Genomic DNA, 17064 nt, shown 5'->3' with positions numbered 1-17064 from the left:
ACTTTTGGTCGGGCAGTGTAGAAAGTGACTCAAAGCACCTGGGTTGAAACGCATCCTTCAAGTTAATGAGCTACTTCAAATGAAAGCCCATAACCACAAGAAGAATTGGATTATTGTAGATTACATTGTTTGGCACCTGAGATCAGGTATTGTTTTCAGGCCGGGGCTGTGCCATAAATGATCGTATTTATTTGAGCGGAGACAGGCCACAGAGAAAACCTCATATTGACCTGCCTCACGTGGGGATACACTACGTTATGCAATGGAAAGACTGATGGCACAATTGATGGGTTAAAGTAGCACTGTGCGATGAGGTAAATGGGAAAGGAAAATGCATTTGACATCGTTGAATTAAGGCAGTGTTTAAGATGAACTTACGCCTCTTTGTAGAGCACCATGAAGCCCAGCAGGTCTCTGAAGTCGGTCGGCCAAAAAGCCTCCCACTTCACCAGAATCTTATCACTCATGGTTCGGATCAGGGTGAAATTCAGTGACTTGTTTTCACCTAAAACGAAAACAGACAGACAGACAATGAACAAATAGCATAATAGCATTAACTAAACTGTGACTGTACATTTTAGGCACTGATTTACACCTAGTCACCCCTTTCTCTCAACAAAATCTATCCTTAATCCATCTAACTATCGTGTGTGTCCAAAGACTGTTATCTGAACTGAGGTCGCTCACATGAGGCCTGCTCGCCGTTGGTCTTCCTGATGTCATCCTTGTTCTGAATGGTGGCCCCAGTGACTTCCACCATCTTGAATATCTCAGACATGCAGAGTTTGGAGTTGTAGAGGAAAACGATATGGCCCTTCTGGATGGTGAGCTTGTGCTTGGACCAGTCCCAGAGCTGACGGAGGTTTTGGTTGTCCAGAGCGTAGAAAGAGTAGTTCCTAAAATAGAGGACACGAAGGAAAACTAGTCAGTATAGATACAGACGGCATCTCCGGAATCGCCCATATATGGTCATGTTTGAAGCAGTCGAGGGGGGAAAACAAAGAGGGGAAAAATTCATAATTACACCAAAACTACATTAACAAATACTGATTATGAACATAGTTTTCTACTAAATAAAGATGCAAAGACATTGTGAGGAGCAAAGTAGTTCAACAGCCCATAAACACATAAATAACGGAGAATGCTAACAACGCTAGCTGTGACCATACTTGTCAAGTTTTCAAGTTGTCAAAATATGGTAGTTTGCAGCTCTGACACTAGGGGGCAGCCATTGGTTCCAGATTGCTGTAGTAACTCCATATAGCCGCTAGTCTCCCATTAGAAACCATTGCACTTTAGACAAGTTAAAAACAACTTTAAAGCCTGGTGCTTAATTTTTTAAAACTTTCTACAGCTAGATTTGCCTCCTGTGATAACGCTGGGTTAGGCACAACCAAGGGCACATTTTTGAAATCTTGCATAATTAATGAGGGCCTGACTTTGATCGACAGGCCGTTAGCATTAGAGCTAATGGCGCAGGCGTGGCTACGACCGAACTCCAGAGCCGCGAGGGCCGAGTCTACAGTGAAGATCCCGTTCTTTTGCCCTTTTTAGGAACATACTCCGTCAGAGCAGGGGAGGAGTCTGTAAATCTGCCATGATTTCCCCCTCGAACACAGTTATTATGGCAAACGGGGTGGAGTGAGGAGGAATCGGCTATTATTTTTTACTCTATGGTTTTTGAGAAGCAGGTGTTTTTTTTTCATTGTGTGTACTGTATTATTTTATTATTATTATTTATTTGACAGGGACAAGTGTGAATAGTCAACATGTACCACACCACAACATTCATAGTCAAGGCTAATTTGCATTGTCTTTATGATGATGCTATCTGTATACTGTATGTGATATTGTGATGGTACAAGTATCGGTTGTTTTTCTCTATTATGACTTTAAACTAGTGATGTGCCGATACAATATTCAGTATCGGTATCCGATCCAGGCATTTTGAGAATATTGGATTGGATTTGATGACTGGATCGGGTCCGATACAAAAGACGGCTGTGAATCTGCAGTGCTTCAAGGTTTATCGCAGCACAGTGGTGAGCGAGTCACGGCCGTCTTTTGCATCGGACCCGATCCAGTCATCAAATCCATAACCCTTCATGCTATCGCTAAGCTAGGCTACTATTGCTAACCTGCCACTAACATTTGCTTCTTCACTTGCATGTTTATAAAAAAGCCTGGAGAAACTACTGTAATGTCCATAGGCTATAATATATAATGATATATATTATTAAAAAAACATAATAATACAAAAAGACTGTATCGGATCGGTATCGGATCGGTATCGGCCAGCATGAGTCAACATAAGTAAAAAAAGCAGATCGGTACATCCCTACTTTAAGCGTAATATTTACAACTTTCTAAAGGTCTTTTGGAGAAATAAATGGTGTTTTTAACCCCAGACACGGAGCTGGGTTTTTAGGTTGGCAGGACTCTTGAGTTTGAAAGGGACAGGGCAAAATCGACAGAAAAAGTGTAGCTATAATAACACATACCACACACCACAAAAAAAAAAAGGCAGGAATCCTTTTATACAACAAGCATCCAAACCCTCAAATGAATGATCACGTTTGGAAATATCATTTGGAAAAGTCAAACCATTGTTGTGTCCACCACAGACATTTGTAAAGGTCAGTTCTGCCTCTGATTACACAGACACACAGAGTCAAGTACTTCCAAGACATGACACTGTTTTGAAATGTCGTACGAGTTTCTGTTGAGGATTTGTGGGAACCAGACACTTTCATTTAACAATATACTCAAGGCAATGTTTGATGTCAGTTTTTGTGTCCTCCTGTCTTCAAGCAATAAAACTCAGAGGTAGTTTAACAGTACAAAGAAATACATTGATTTAGACTCAGCGCCTGTGTTTTGTTTTCCCCAAAAAATATGTTATATGTGAATAATTTAGCTTTATAGCAGCAAACGAACTGTACTCTACTCGAAGAAAATACATTGTGTTTAAACTCTAAAGTAACATAACTGGAGTTGGACCAATAAATCCGATATTGGTGCTTTTAGATGATCTGCTATTGGCCTTAAAGCTTCTGCATAGGGTGATAGTTTGTTAAGACGAGACACTGCAGGTAAATAGGGAAAAATGTTTTCCCTATTTACCTGACCCTAACCCGAAACCTTGATTAATATCGGCCTTACATCCCAAAAGTGACTGATCTAAATCTGAAAATGGCCATAAGTGTTGTTTGTGATCTTTAAAGTGCAGAGTCCTACCCGTTGTACAGCTCCTCCCCTCTGATCACGCGCAGGTTCCTGAAGAAGAAGAGAGACACCAGCGCGTAGGACCGCTGCACGGCCAGGTACCCCGTGATCTCCTCCAGCTGCCCCAGACTGGCCTCCAGTTCCGCAGCGATGTTGTCTGAGCAAAACACAAACCCGGAGGACAGTTATCAACAGCTGACGGCTCTGGAGAGCTCGGGATCAGGTGTTAGGGGGGGTTAATCTCTTACTCCACACCTTAACCAAGTGCATTTTCTCCAGTTCAGCTTCACCCAAATCTAAAAGCTTGCAGCCTATAGGCCAGAGTAACGCCTCATTTGTTTTTGACATTTCTTTTCATTGTTTTTTTTGCCACTTTTCTGTCAATCTTTTGTGGCATTTTTGTCAAAATGTTGTCACATTTTTGGCAAGTTTTCGTCACATTTTTGTCACTTCCTCATCGCTTTTTTGTCACTTCACTGTTATTCTTTGGTGGATTTCTTGTTGCGTTTTCATCCTCGTTTTGCCTTATTTTTGTCGCTATTGTGTCGCTAAAAATCTTTCAGATTTGGGTATAGTCAAACTGGAGAAAATATGCTCTCTTCAAGAGGTTGGGCGGCATGGTAGCGCAGCGGTTAGTGCTAGAAGGTCCGGGTTCGATTCCCACTTGGACGGGGTCTTTCTGTGTGGAGTTTGCATGTTCTCTCCGTGTCTGTGTAGGTTTCCTCCGGCTACCCCGGTTTCCCCTACCACTAAAACATGTACAATAGGCCAGGATGAATGACGTGTGTGAGTGAATGTATGGTGGTCCGTTGGCGCAGACGTGTGCAGATGCGACAGCGCTTCTGTCAGTCTCCCCCAGGGGAAACTGAAGCTACAAACGTAGCTTAACCACCACCGAGTATAGAGTGAATGTACAACCGTCTCACGTAAGGCGCTTTGTGACTATGTCTGTGAAAGGCGCTATATAAATAAAGATGTGTTAAAATAGTGTTTGACGCCAGGTTTTTAACAAAGGACTAAAGTTACACCAATGAAGACGTACGTAAACTTTTCCAAACACAGTCACATTTTCACTCTTTATGTTGGACAGTTTTAATCGACATATTCCAGAGCCTTGTACTCACTCCCTCCTCTGAGCTTGATGATGAGGCTGCCGTTGAGGATGGTGCAGCCCTTCAGATTCTGCGCCGCCGTCACTGAGTCGATCATCTTCTGCCCCATACACACCTTTGGGCACAGGCCGGTGCAGAGGGAGCACATCAGGCTGAGGGCGGAACAAAAACACGCATTTAATGACTACAGGAAGGAAAGCAAGACAATACAGGAGGCAGAGTTTTAGTCACTTTTTTCGTCAAGTTTTCGTCACATTGTTGCCACTTCACTTTTATTCTTTGGTGGATTTTTTGTTGAGTTTTCATCCTCGTTTTGTCTCATTTGTCAGCGTCTTGTGGAACAGGCTGGGCTCTCGTTTTCTTCACACATAAAATCCACCACATGCCATACCTTATTCATACTATTGTGAGAAAACTGTTTCAGCAATTCAACTTTGATTACAGAGTGGAAGTTTAAGTTTTGTGCCAGTTTTTGTTTCATGTGGATAGGCTGAGAAATTACAGATATATTAGCCATAAACGCTGTCAAAGTGTTTGTACTATGTCACTGAAGGCAAACTGAATAGGGGTTAGGATTAGGGTTAACAATTATTTACATCCAATTCTCAAAGCGTATTGACTGGAGAGCTTATAGCATATGCGCCAGTGTGATACCTAATTTGAAAGCCAAGACCTTCTAGTTTCTAAAAATATGTGAGATCTCTGTGAGTGAAATACAACTTAAGTTATCATCATCATCATCATCAACCTTTATTGCAGACTCGAGGTCCAGTTAAAAACGAAACAAAAACAAACACATTTAGAGCAGACAACTGTACCAGTGTCGCCACAGTTCAGACTGGTAGCGCGTGGCACTGACTTTGATGTTTGTCAAGCTCATAATAATCATATTGGCACAGTTGTTGAGCCGACATATAAATCTGTACATTAAATTTCTCAAAACAGCATGAAAAGTTCTGATGCCAGCAGAAACAAATAAGTGGCTGGCACTCTCCCATCGAGGTCTTTTCAGCAAAATTCTTAGACAGTCGTTATATGCCACGTTGAGTTTTTGTATGCTCGAACGTTTATAGTTTGACCACAGGTGTGCTGTATAAAGTGGGGTACAATAGGCATTAAACAGTGTCCTTTTCACTACATTTGTACACGCACCAAACCTGAGCACAAGAACGTTAGCCTGCACATACATCATGCGGCATTGTCGGAGCACGTCATCATCGTCTGCCAAATCATCAGTGATAAAATGTCCCAAATATTTGTATTTGCTGCACAAGGTCAGATTATTCCCGCACAAATTAAATGAAGGAAAGTTCAAAACCTTATCGTCTCTTGTTCTGTAAATCATTATGACAGTCTTGTTTGCATTATATTTGATGTCATAGTTATATATATATATATATATATATTTGCTGTTCTTAACTATATCCTGATTAGGGTGAACAAACCCTAAACCCTAACCCTAGTCCCCAGATCGGGGGGACGGCAGGTAACAGGTTAACCTCTTACCCCCCAGCCTGAACCGAGCACATTTTCTCCAGTTTACCCAAATCTAAAAGCTTCTTGAATGTAGAGCAACAGTGTAATGCCTCATTTGAAAGCTAAGACCACATTTTTGTAGTGTTTTCGTATCTTTTATGTCATGTTTTTTATCACTTCTTTGTCAGGTTTTGGTCATGTTTTCGTCACTTTTCTTTCTTTTCTTTTCCCTTCGCTTCAGCTCTGTAGATACTGTCAGATATAGAGAAGAAGGTGTTGCTGAGGGTGTTGTTTTGCACAAGGGAAGCTACGATGGTATTTCTGGGGGTAGTGACACTTCCTGTTTCATGGCTACATAAGAGAAGAAGAAATCTGGGCCGTAGTGTAACACTATATGCCATGGCACTTTGGATAGTTGCCGTGGAAGATTCAAAGATTGATCAAACATGTGCAAATGGCTCAAAACAAGAGGTTAAAAATAACATCAGGTATACGTAGGGCCTTGACCCTCTTGCCCTTCACCTTGACCGAGCACATTTTCTCCAGTTCAGCTTTGCCCTATACGGAGTTCAAAAATATTAAAATTATGTATTTCCCCCCCCCCTACATGTTCCAGCCATGCCCTAATGTATAGAATGAGCTCAGACCTGTTCACCACAACTGCCTCTAAAATCCTGCTCCGTCACTTCAAAAGTTGTTCATTTGGGTCCGAAATGCCGTCATGCACGAGCTGAAACTGCAGTTACTCATAAGACCTGAGGTGGCAGTAGTGAGCATCCAGTGAAGTTGGAAGCTACCACGCTCTTCCACGGGCACGCACAAAGACCACACAGGTACGCATCAACTCGTCTAAGCTCAGGTAAGAACATATCACAGTATGGAAAAACTGTGGCCTGTTCCTTTTACCAAATCTAAAAGCTTCTTGAAAGAAACGTCTAAATAGAGACACCTCATTTGAAAGCTAAGACCTACAAAACTGATCGCAACTTTACTTTTTTTTAGGCGTTTTTGTCCTATTTTATTGACTTTTTTTGTTGTGTTTATGTCATGTTTTGTTGCTTTTTCGTCACCTTGGTCGTGTTGCTTTTCCGGCACGTTTTTGACACTCGTTTAGGGCTGAAACGACTAATCGCCGACTAATCGATTATTGAAATAGTCGACGACAATTTCCGATTAATCGTTTTCTGGTTCACACAGACTCAAATAGAGAAAAAATGAAAATTTTGTATTTTTGATGAAAACCTACTTTGTTTTACAAAGTAAGTGTATGTAGTGTTTTGTACATTTCATGAATATTTGTCTGTGTCTCATCCAATCAGAAGCAGATTTAGCGCCAAGAGCCTCCAACAAGCATTTATTTTAAGTTTACTCCATCAACACGTCCTCAAGCAGCGCCACTTTAGCGTTATGTGATAAAAAAAGTGTCCTACACCATTCACAGCCAAGCGATTAATCGATTAATTGTACAAATAATCGATGACAAAATAATCGTTAGTTCCAGCCCTACACTCGTTTGCCTCTTTTTTGTTGCATTTTCGTCCTCATTTGACGCTTTTTTCAGAAAGCTTTAAGATTTGGGTAATGCCAAAACTAGAGAAAATGTGCTCAGTTCAGGTGGGGGTTAAGAGGTTAACAAAGAACAATCCACTTCACCAATAACGTTACTGCAGAGCATTACAGTCAAAACAGGATCATTGCACAGCAGAAAGGTTGATTCATCAGAAGCTTCTGCAAATGCCACCGCCTCATTTGCCACTTCACAGCAGACACAAGATCCTGATCACAGAGCGGCACTTTTCACCGCATCGAGATCAACGACTACTTTCCCCGCAACACTTTTACACACGAGTGCAGAGGCGAGCTGAGGACACAGCCTCCATGAAGCCAAATAAAATGATCAATCCTTCAGACCTTTCGCCACATGTGCATCTTGTCTGCTCGTAACGCCTTCAAAATAAAAAACCCTTATACCCCTAAAGCACTTTCATTTCCACAGCTTACGTTTGAGCGAGGAGAGCGCGGCCACAGAGAGAAGTCATAAAGCCCGAGATGAAGACGGGCCAAAGAGGATAAAACTGGTTCAGGTTTAGGTCAGCTCTGGTCTAGACTCGACCCGTAAATCGAATCTTTGGTAAAAAAGTAATAGGAAGCGTTTCTTATTTTAAGGATTATGAAGGCCCAGCACCTTATTTGACCTCAGCTTTGGGAGGATATGAAGAAATATTACAATTTTACAGGCCGCTGTCTGAGAATTATGAATAACAAGATTACAAAGCAACAGTGTGTAACGTATTACCTAAAGAATATGTAGACCTGACATCATTCTGCCCTTTTGTTGACTGCTGGCAATATTCAAAACAATTCCTACAATAACAAGCACTTGGTTACATACTGTCGCTCTGTGGATCTTTATTGTGTATGAATCCTTCAAAATAAAGATAGAACGGCTACTGTTTTCATGCAAGCCATTTAAAACTGGTCTTAATCACGGGGAAAATCTATGACTTAAAGACACTGTAGTAGTGTAACAAAATTAGCATGTCGTCCTACCGTATATTTTAAACTCAGGCGTTTGAAAGTGACCCTCCAAGTTGTGAAATGTGTCGATAAACTTGTCCCTGGGAAGAATAGTGAAGCTATAGTAGTAATAGTAAAGTTATGAATGAGTTTGGATCACAACAAACAACTTAATTTAGTGGCTTCTTCTTTCATTGTTTATTGTAAAAAACAAAAAACAAAACAAAAAATCCGAAATGTAAATGTATGTGATTTTCATTATGCTGCGTTTATCTGAGTGTCATGGGTCTCTGGGTAGCTTCAGCATTGTCTTTGACATCTTTGATGGCACGGGTGTTTTCGAATCCCTAATCACTTTGTCCTACAGGCACATGTTATAGATAGTGATAGAAGGTTATGTAGATATTGGGTGGATTCTACACAGGGTTATGGTAGAGCCTTCACCAGGGAAGCCTCAAATATCCCAGGAATGGGTGGACTAAAAAGTTTCCATCTTCTTTTTTAGGAAGTTTTTGTTTCCAAATCCCAAATTTTCTCATGGTCTACTCATGATGCTTTTCTTTCATTTTGTCAGACATGGCAGTTTAAAATAAAACAACACTACTGAAATGTGTCATTAATTGTCATGTTTTGATGTATTTTTTATCAGGTGTAATATCTCAGGTAAAAATCACCTGGTGTTAGTGATGGTGTTCTGAGCGATAATGTTCAAAAAGGGACTATGCGGAATTTAAAATGTTAAAACGAAGCATTTTCATCCTCCTACATGTTCCAGCAATGTCCTAATGTGTAGAATAAGCCGGGTCCGAAGTGCCGTCATGCACAAGCTTAATATAGAAGCTGCAGTTACGTATGACCTGAGGTGGCAGTAGTGAGTATAAAATGGCCAACTTGCATCTAGTCCCTTTAACAGGGAAAGCCCATAACATTATGCCACTAATGTAATGGTTGTACTGCAGTGGCACGGTGCCTATGCGGGCTTTTCTGTGTGGAGTTTGCATGTGTCTCTCCCTGTGTTTGGACGAGTTTCCTCCAGTTTCCCCATTAACCGAAAACATGCACGAGAGGTGAATCCTCCTGCCAGGTGCTTCTCCCCACAAGCCTCTGGAGAAGGGACGGTCTAACAAGTTGTAAAGAGGACATACTGTGGAAGACCTCAATTTTATGACGTTGCTGTCATCAAAAACAATATCAATCAATACGTTTGCAATATGAAAATCACAATCCGACAGTTCAGTTTCACAAATCTCCCTGTGGCTGCTTCGCATCTCTCACGCACTCTCTCCTCTCCCTCAGCATCACCTGCTCGTCGGCTCAGCGCCCGCTTCGTTACACCGAGGAAAAGGCAACATGTCGAAAGCAGCAGCTGTGTTTTTTTTTTTTTCTTTTCGGTTTCGCCCACAGATTTCACAGGGGCACGCTTGGCAGATCGCACGTATTTACAGCACATTCGGAGACAGTGACAGAGGCGAGAGGTGGATGTCAGGTCACAAATCAAAACAAGGCAAAACAGCACAAGGTGTCGTTGATCAAGTAGTGGTTATTTAAGCGGATATATCAGAGGTTTCGCATTTGAAAGATAGGTTTAAACAGGTTCCAATTCTCATCTGCTGCACGATGTAGCCTGTGAGACTCTGAGCCGCCATGTGCCATCCTTTTCAAGAACAGCCCTATAGTAAGATATTGCTAATGAACGGTTTGAGGTACAGCGCGTCAGCTCGTTTTGCAGATGCCAGCGGCTGGTGTGAAATGACTGAGCAAAACTGAAACCAGAAAAATGCAGAGTCAAATCCGAAATTCGGTGGGCGCGAAGAGCACCGCAGTCGAGATCTGTAACTGTCAACCAGCGGGCAACATCCGGGAAATGACAAGAGAAAAAAGACAAATATCAAGGTGTTGTTTATGTTTGTTGTGGAGCGGCAGGTCAGAGAGGGAGAAATCTGCACAGGGACTTGTTTGAAAATCATATCAGGACTTCTCTGTATAAAATGATCTTCTCATATTAGTATCGTTATTCAGTTACACAGGCAAGGTTGTTCTTTGTTGAAAGGACATATAAGTCCCAAAACGGTTCCAATCCCATGATAGAGTTACAGCGGATTCAGAAATTATATTTATTATATTGCTGGGCTGAGTATGTCTGTGGTAGCCTGGTTTTACAATACCCTTGGTACCCTTGGGTTTGGATCTTCACAATTGAGCTCTGTTTTCAGGTGGGAGGTATGAACTCCTTTGATTTGACCCAATCGCTAGCGTTTGGTCATGACGTATGTGACGCGCCCGAGTGAGTGGAGCATCTATCATAACTCTTGGGGACAGCCGGGCAAAAAGGCTTACATTTCTGGATATTTGGGAGCCCGAGCTAGAACGGATTGAAGAGCTTTCTTTACTTTCGTATCCGACGCCATCGCCGAACTACAACCAGCAAATCCTGCGCAAATGCTTGACGTCACCAACAACACCCGCCTCCCCCGCTCGCTGAATGGCAGGTTGAAATTCAACCGATGTAACGCGACCACTGAGATCAGACCCAGACGTAACATGTAGGGAAATGATAATTGACCGGAGTTTACGGATGGCTAAGGCCAGGCTGCGTCTGTGGTAAAATCCTTTCATTTCCCATGACATGATCCAGAGTGTATGTTTTTTTAGTATCAGACTTTAAAACTGCAGTACCTGAATTACTCTGCTATCAAACCGGGAAAGTCGGAAGTAAAGGAGCATTTCTAGAAGAGGTCGACCGATATGGCTTTTTCTAAGGCCGATGCAGATTTTTTGGGGGGATTTTAATTAGCCGATGCCGATATGCTAATGTTGATTTTTTTCAGATTTTTCCAAATGTCTGGTCTATAATCCTGTAAAATCATGAATCCGATTTTATTTTACTTCTTTATGTGATCCAATCATAGTTTCTGTCCCAGATTTGATCAGTTGCCATTAGCATTAGCATACTGTTGCTAGTCGCGGCATTTTGCACGGCAATCAAAAATACGATTGAAACAACTCCAAATTCTTAGCTTCAAAATGACATGCAGCATTTCTCAGTTCCTCTGAGGCCTAGGAACTTGTTTTAAAGCCATGACTTCTCTATCACTTTCGGTTCTGGAGTTATCAGCTTTTAGTTCATAGAGAGACATAGTTATGCTAAGCTAACACTGTGCTAATTTAGCCTCTGACTTCCGCATTCACACTGGAGGAAAATATATTTAGACACTTAACGGTAGGGCCTGTTTTTCTTCTTTTCTTTCACAAATGCTGCCTTAAGAAGCTTACTCTATTAAAAGTATTGATTAGCACAGCTTTAATAATATAGGAATCATTATGGAAGTGTCTTGATTCTTGAAATTTAAACTCTGATATGACTCTAACATCTTCACATTTTCACAATCATAATCAATAATCCTATGCGTATGACTGGATACTCACGCGGAGGAGTTGATGGTGGTGTATCCGGACGGGCACTCGGGGATACAGGCCCCGTGGTGGATGACGTACTCGTGACACTCGAAGTCTTTGCTGCGCTCCTTCTCCCGCCTGCACTTGTCGTGGAGCTGCTGGCAGAAGGAGAAGGGCACGCACCTCCAGCCCTTGTAGATGTAGGTGTTCGCGGGACAGCGCTCCACGCAGGCGTCGCCGTGCTGGAGCCCCCTACAGGCCACGCAGTGCGCCGCAGAGTGGGGTTGGGTGCAGCCGCCCAGACACTGCTCGTGACAGCACTGGTCGTCCCTGGTGCAGGCGCGGTGCTTACAGTGAGCGGGACACACTGTGGAGACACAAGGGAGAAGGGATATTAGTTTAAATCATATCCACACCTGATTATCCTAAAGTAGTTGAGATGGGCCAAGATAAATTTCCACGAGATTTCTTGTTACGGTGTAAAGTAATCTCATGATTACCGTAGACTGCTTATACATTGGGCCTCTGGGAATATTTGGGCAATCGTTTTCTAACTGTGTGTACTTAAAGGGATACATATATACAGGGTTTAAAAATGTTAAAATTCAACAATCCAACAATGTCCTAATGTGTAGAATGAGCCCAGACCTATTCACCACAACTGCCTCTAAAATCCTCTCAAAACGGTGTTACTTCGGGTCCGAATTGCCGTCAAGCACGAGCTTAATATAGAAGCTGCAGTTACATGTGTGACCTGAGGTGGCAGTAGTGAGTATAAAATGGCTAGCTTGCATCTAGCCCCTTTAATATGTTGAATTGGCACCTAAAAAAGAAAAAAGTTTGATACGTTTTCAAGTTCTGTCGCTTGGGTCTGCCTCATCAACCTGGAGCCGCTGCAGATTCACAACCGCACCTCGTTACTTTCTTATTCATTATGAACTAAAGTCTCCGCTGTTGGAAGCTATGAACAATGCAAAAAAACTCTATCACTAGCGCCCGCATGGACAGTGAGTGAAAGGCAGAACGCACAACACGCAAAGTATGAAGGGATGATGTGAGGTCAGTCTAAGAATCACTATTTGTTCAAAGTTTAAAAGTCCTGTGCGACAGTGTCTGGCACAGGCTGCTTGGCCAATAAATCCAAGCCTGTCTCCCCCTCCTCCACCTTTTAAGCTTCAGGTTCTGTTTAATTATTCGTTTTTACAATCACAATTAGTAAATTTAATCAGAATGCAGGAAAGAACTGGACAAAGTGCTCAGGAAGTCAATGACAAAATTTGTTTATGGGGGGAGGGTGCTCTGTGGTGTTTGGGGAACTAAGACTCAAAAGAAAAACAAAAAAACAAAACTCTCCTCCCACATCATAATTCTCGATTTACATTAAAAAGCCTTTATTATGCTTGCCTGATGAATCTTACATTTTTTAAAAACACGTGTATCGGCTGAATGCACCTGTTAAAAGGTCCACGTGTATTAGCCTTGTTCTAATATCTATATATCTAACTGTATGCACACAAATAGATGATTTTACCCATGATATTGGTCAAATCTTATCAGTTCCCATTCTTTTCTAGTTTGTCCATTTTGTTAAAAAAAATATATGCAAAGAAAACAATCACTTAATTAAAATCTCGTCTCATGGGATTTGCATCTCGGCCCACCCCTATATGGAAGAATAAAGAAAATAACTGTTTTTAAGCATCTCCATTTATCCAGGTTTTGCGCAGACAGTGAATGGGACTGGATGGTTTAATCCAGAGTCAAACAAAATTATCCATTTCCTTTTGGTCCTTTAACAATTCACGCCTCGTCAATATTACGCCGTTTACGCTTTTACTTCTATATTCCCTAAAAGGAACAACAAACGCTTTTGGATTCATCAAATAGAAATAAACCCAACAAAAGAGTGTTTCCTCCCAAAAACGGTTATTTACAATTACTGCTGCCCCCCACGGAGCGAGAGATTTGCAGCGGCACTTGTTCTATCTCTGAAACCTTGTGGCAGGATCTTATTCACAGCAGGAGCTGAATCCCAGAGAACGAGAGCAGCAGGAAACCTCCTCCAGCGGCGCATCGCACTTATCAAAGAGATTTTAGGAAAGCGAGAGTGGATGGGAACAAACCGGAGCAAGTGTTTAACAAGAAGCACTTTGGTGGCACAAAAGCGGAGCGGGAAGCGTTCCTGCATCACAGCAGAAAGTCACAGGTTCAAATTACAGGCCCTTCTGTGTGGAGGCTGAATGTCCTGGGAGGCTCTATAGGTGGGTTTCCTTCGGGTCACCTCGCTTCCCCCCATTGATGTAAAACACGCACAATAGGAAGATCCATAGGTACTATAGGAACTATATTTTGTTTATTGAGAAGTCAAAACAATAGGTTACAACAAAAAAAAGGTCTTTTTTTTTCTTTTTTCCCCCCTTCCCCCATAAAAACCCTTCCCCCCTCCAAAAAAAGGGGGGGAAAAAGATGAAAATTAATAATCCAGAAGAAAAATAAAATAAAATAGAATAGAATAAAATATAATAGAATAAATTAGAATAAAAGAAAATAGAATAAAATAGAATAAAAGAAAAGAAAAGAAAAGAAAAAAGAAAAAAAAGAAAAGAAAGAAACCCTCACCCACAGCCCTGCGGTCCTATACAAAGCATTATGATAACCCATCTCCACTGGTAACCAAAAGTCCTCCATCAGAAATGAAACCCGACATCAGTCTGGCATAAAGAATAGAATTCATAATGACACTTATAACTTATAAACAGCAGCATTGTATCGCAATATTAAGCAATGCATCACTAAAGTCCTCGAAAAACTGAATTTATAAATGTCTGAATTTCCTCTTTTAGTTAATTTCTAGTCTTACTGTGGTGATGATGTGTTGTTGTTCAAGTCTTGTTTTGACATAATTTGCGGAAAAAAAGAGTTACCCACAATTTGTGCTCAATTAAAATGGAACATATCGTATTGAAATGGTGAAACATTGTAACAACATCGTTATCATAGGTTTCTTCAATATCGTACAGCCCTACTTATAACACACAATTACAACATTTTTAAAGCTTTAGTATAGTCAATTATGGCACCCCATGTGGCCTCAAATTGGGATGGTTGGCCTCTTAAAACAGCACTAAGTAACTCATGCCCCTAGGGGCCATAAGTGCCACTGCCGGAGCCGTAGCATGTTGCGGCTTTTTACTCATTAATTGTCCATGAGAGTAAATCCTACGCTGACAGAAAAGACAAAGGGAGAGAGGGATATTGTACATCCAATTACACAATGGAGATATTTTTTTTCAGTCACACTTGGCTGTAAATACTGTTTAAGTGGTGATTCCATTAGTGTGTATTGCGCCTCCGACCCGTAGGCAGTGCAGTTGCAATTATGGTTTTCTGGCCAGAGACACCAGGGGGAGATGAAAGACCCCCCGATCATCCCATTAACACGTGTATTACCCCCAGAGGGACTACGGAAAGGATTTATTAAGGTAAACAAGTAACTTACTGTAATCTTTTCCAGGTCAAGAAAGAGCAAGAGATCCCTATACCAATGTGAGGCTTTAGGGGCATTTGTTGATATCCATTCTAATAACATCTAAGTACTTCTGACTGAACAAGCTGAAGATCTGGAGACGTGTCCCCTGGTGCTGCACTGTAAATCTAAAAAAGGACATATTTCATCTCTTTCTTGTCTTTCTTTTTGATTCTATTCATTGGTTCTCTGCTGATCAGTGTCAGCCTTCATTGTGACACACACTCACTGAAGATCTGAAGTGTTTCGTAAAACGGGTCAATGTTTTTTAGATGAGTTTCTGAAACACTAGCACTCTTGTATTGAAGTGTTCAGGCTCCTGTAGTCGGCGGTCTGTCCACATGGCCCTGTGACGACATGCTGCTTGTTTATGTTCATGTATGTGGGTAATGGCTCCTTATGTAACGCAGGGCTGCCCGGATTGGCAGGTGTGCACTGGGCTATGCGGAGCTATAAAAAGAGAGAGACGGATATTTGGCTTTTAAAAATGTCTGTAAAAAAAAATATTACTGCGCACAAAAATAAAATCGTATTGTAAAGTGGATAACAAGCAAAAGGAAACGGTGCAGCCTTTTGTTTGCTGTGTTAAATGCGTTTCTATTGGGTAATATCAGGGCCATTAGCCCCACAGTTTGGGAACCGCTGTTTTGTAATGCTCCATGTTTTCCTTTCACTCTGTTCTTGTGACTCAGCACTTTGAGGACATGCTTCAGAACAAATCTGCTTCATTACTGCAGTTTTAGAGCCAAGAAAAACAACATGGACCCCCTGTTTCTCTCTCTGTGACTCTCTACTTCTCTCTTTCTCACTCAGTTTCTCTGTCCCGAACCGACCGAAAAGGGGCCCCCATGTAACCGGCTGCGTTGAACTTGAAAGACACGACTGGCACAGTTTGTTCTCACAGCTCTGTTGAAAGCCAAGAAAACAGCCAAACTGGAGCTTAATTGCAGGATAATGCTAAAAACCAAACCAAATAGATCCCACAAATCCAGCAAAACTATTTATTCCCCAATTATCAGAAAAAACATCCAAAGCATTTTTATAGTATCACTTTTTGGGTTCATTTTGTCAGACACCAGGTTTAGAGATGTTAAAAATCTTTTACCTTTAACGTCTCTAACCCTAGTGTCAAAATGAACCCAAAAAGTGATACTATAACACAAGTAGACACAATGAACGGTACGAAGTTTCAAAGCATTTTTACTTAGAAACAGTTATAGCTGGTTCAATATAACAATTCAAAAATGTTGTTCACCCCCGCCTGAAACAAACACATTTTTTTCGGTTCAGCATTACCCAAATCTAAAAGCTTTTTGAAAAAAAACGTCAATATAGCGATGAAAAAATGGGACAAAAACGCGACATAAACGCAATAAACAAAAAGCCACAAAAGAGTAAAACATATGTGACAAAACTGTGGAGAAACCAAGATAACAAAGCAACAAAAAAAATGCCTGCAAAAACACAACAAAAACACAACAAAAACACAACAAAAACGGAAAAAGAAAATGACAAAAAACACGACAAAAACACGACGAAAAACCCAACAAAAACATGTCAAAAAACTACAAAAATAAATAAATAAATAAAATTTAAAAAAAAAACTACAAAAATAAATAAATACAAAAAGATGTCAAAAAACGAAAAAACAAAACAAAAAAACAAAAACAAAAACATGTAAAAAAAAAAACCTACAAGAAAAACTACAAAAACATGACAGACCCCCAGACAAAAACATGTCAAAAATCGAAAAAAAAAACAACCCTGGCACAAAAATGACACGAAAGCATGACAAAAAAACGCCAAAAACAC

At 41.1% G+C, this 17064-nt stretch overlaps 1 protein-coding gene across 1 annotated transcript in view; it reads right to left on the bottom strand.

The window, feature by feature from the left end:
* The window catches only part of insra (insulin receptor a), a gene marked incomplete at its 5' end in the record, with an annotated part of 94487 nt that overhangs the window by 19445 nt on the left and 57978 nt on the right, over positions 1 to 17064 (bottom strand). The window contains 5 exons of the mRNA XM_079569688.1: positions 379 to 505; positions 688 to 896; positions 3238 to 3382; positions 4350 to 4489; positions 11757 to 12093. Coding sequence (XP_079425814.1) covers positions 379 to 505; positions 688 to 896; positions 3238 to 3382; positions 4350 to 4489; positions 11757 to 12093 — 958 coding nt within the window. The remainder of the gene's footprint in view (positions 1 to 378; positions 506 to 687; positions 897 to 3237; positions 3383 to 4349; positions 4490 to 11756; positions 12094 to 17064) is intronic.

Source organism: Gobius niger (genome assembly GCF_951799975.1).
Source record: "Gobius niger genome assembly, chromosome: 13".
Taxonomy (NCBI): domain Eukaryota; kingdom Metazoa; phylum Chordata; class Actinopteri; order Gobiiformes; family Gobiidae; genus Gobius; species Gobius niger.
Note: the sequence above shows the minus strand (reverse complement) of the source record. Positions and strands in the feature narration are given on the sequence as shown.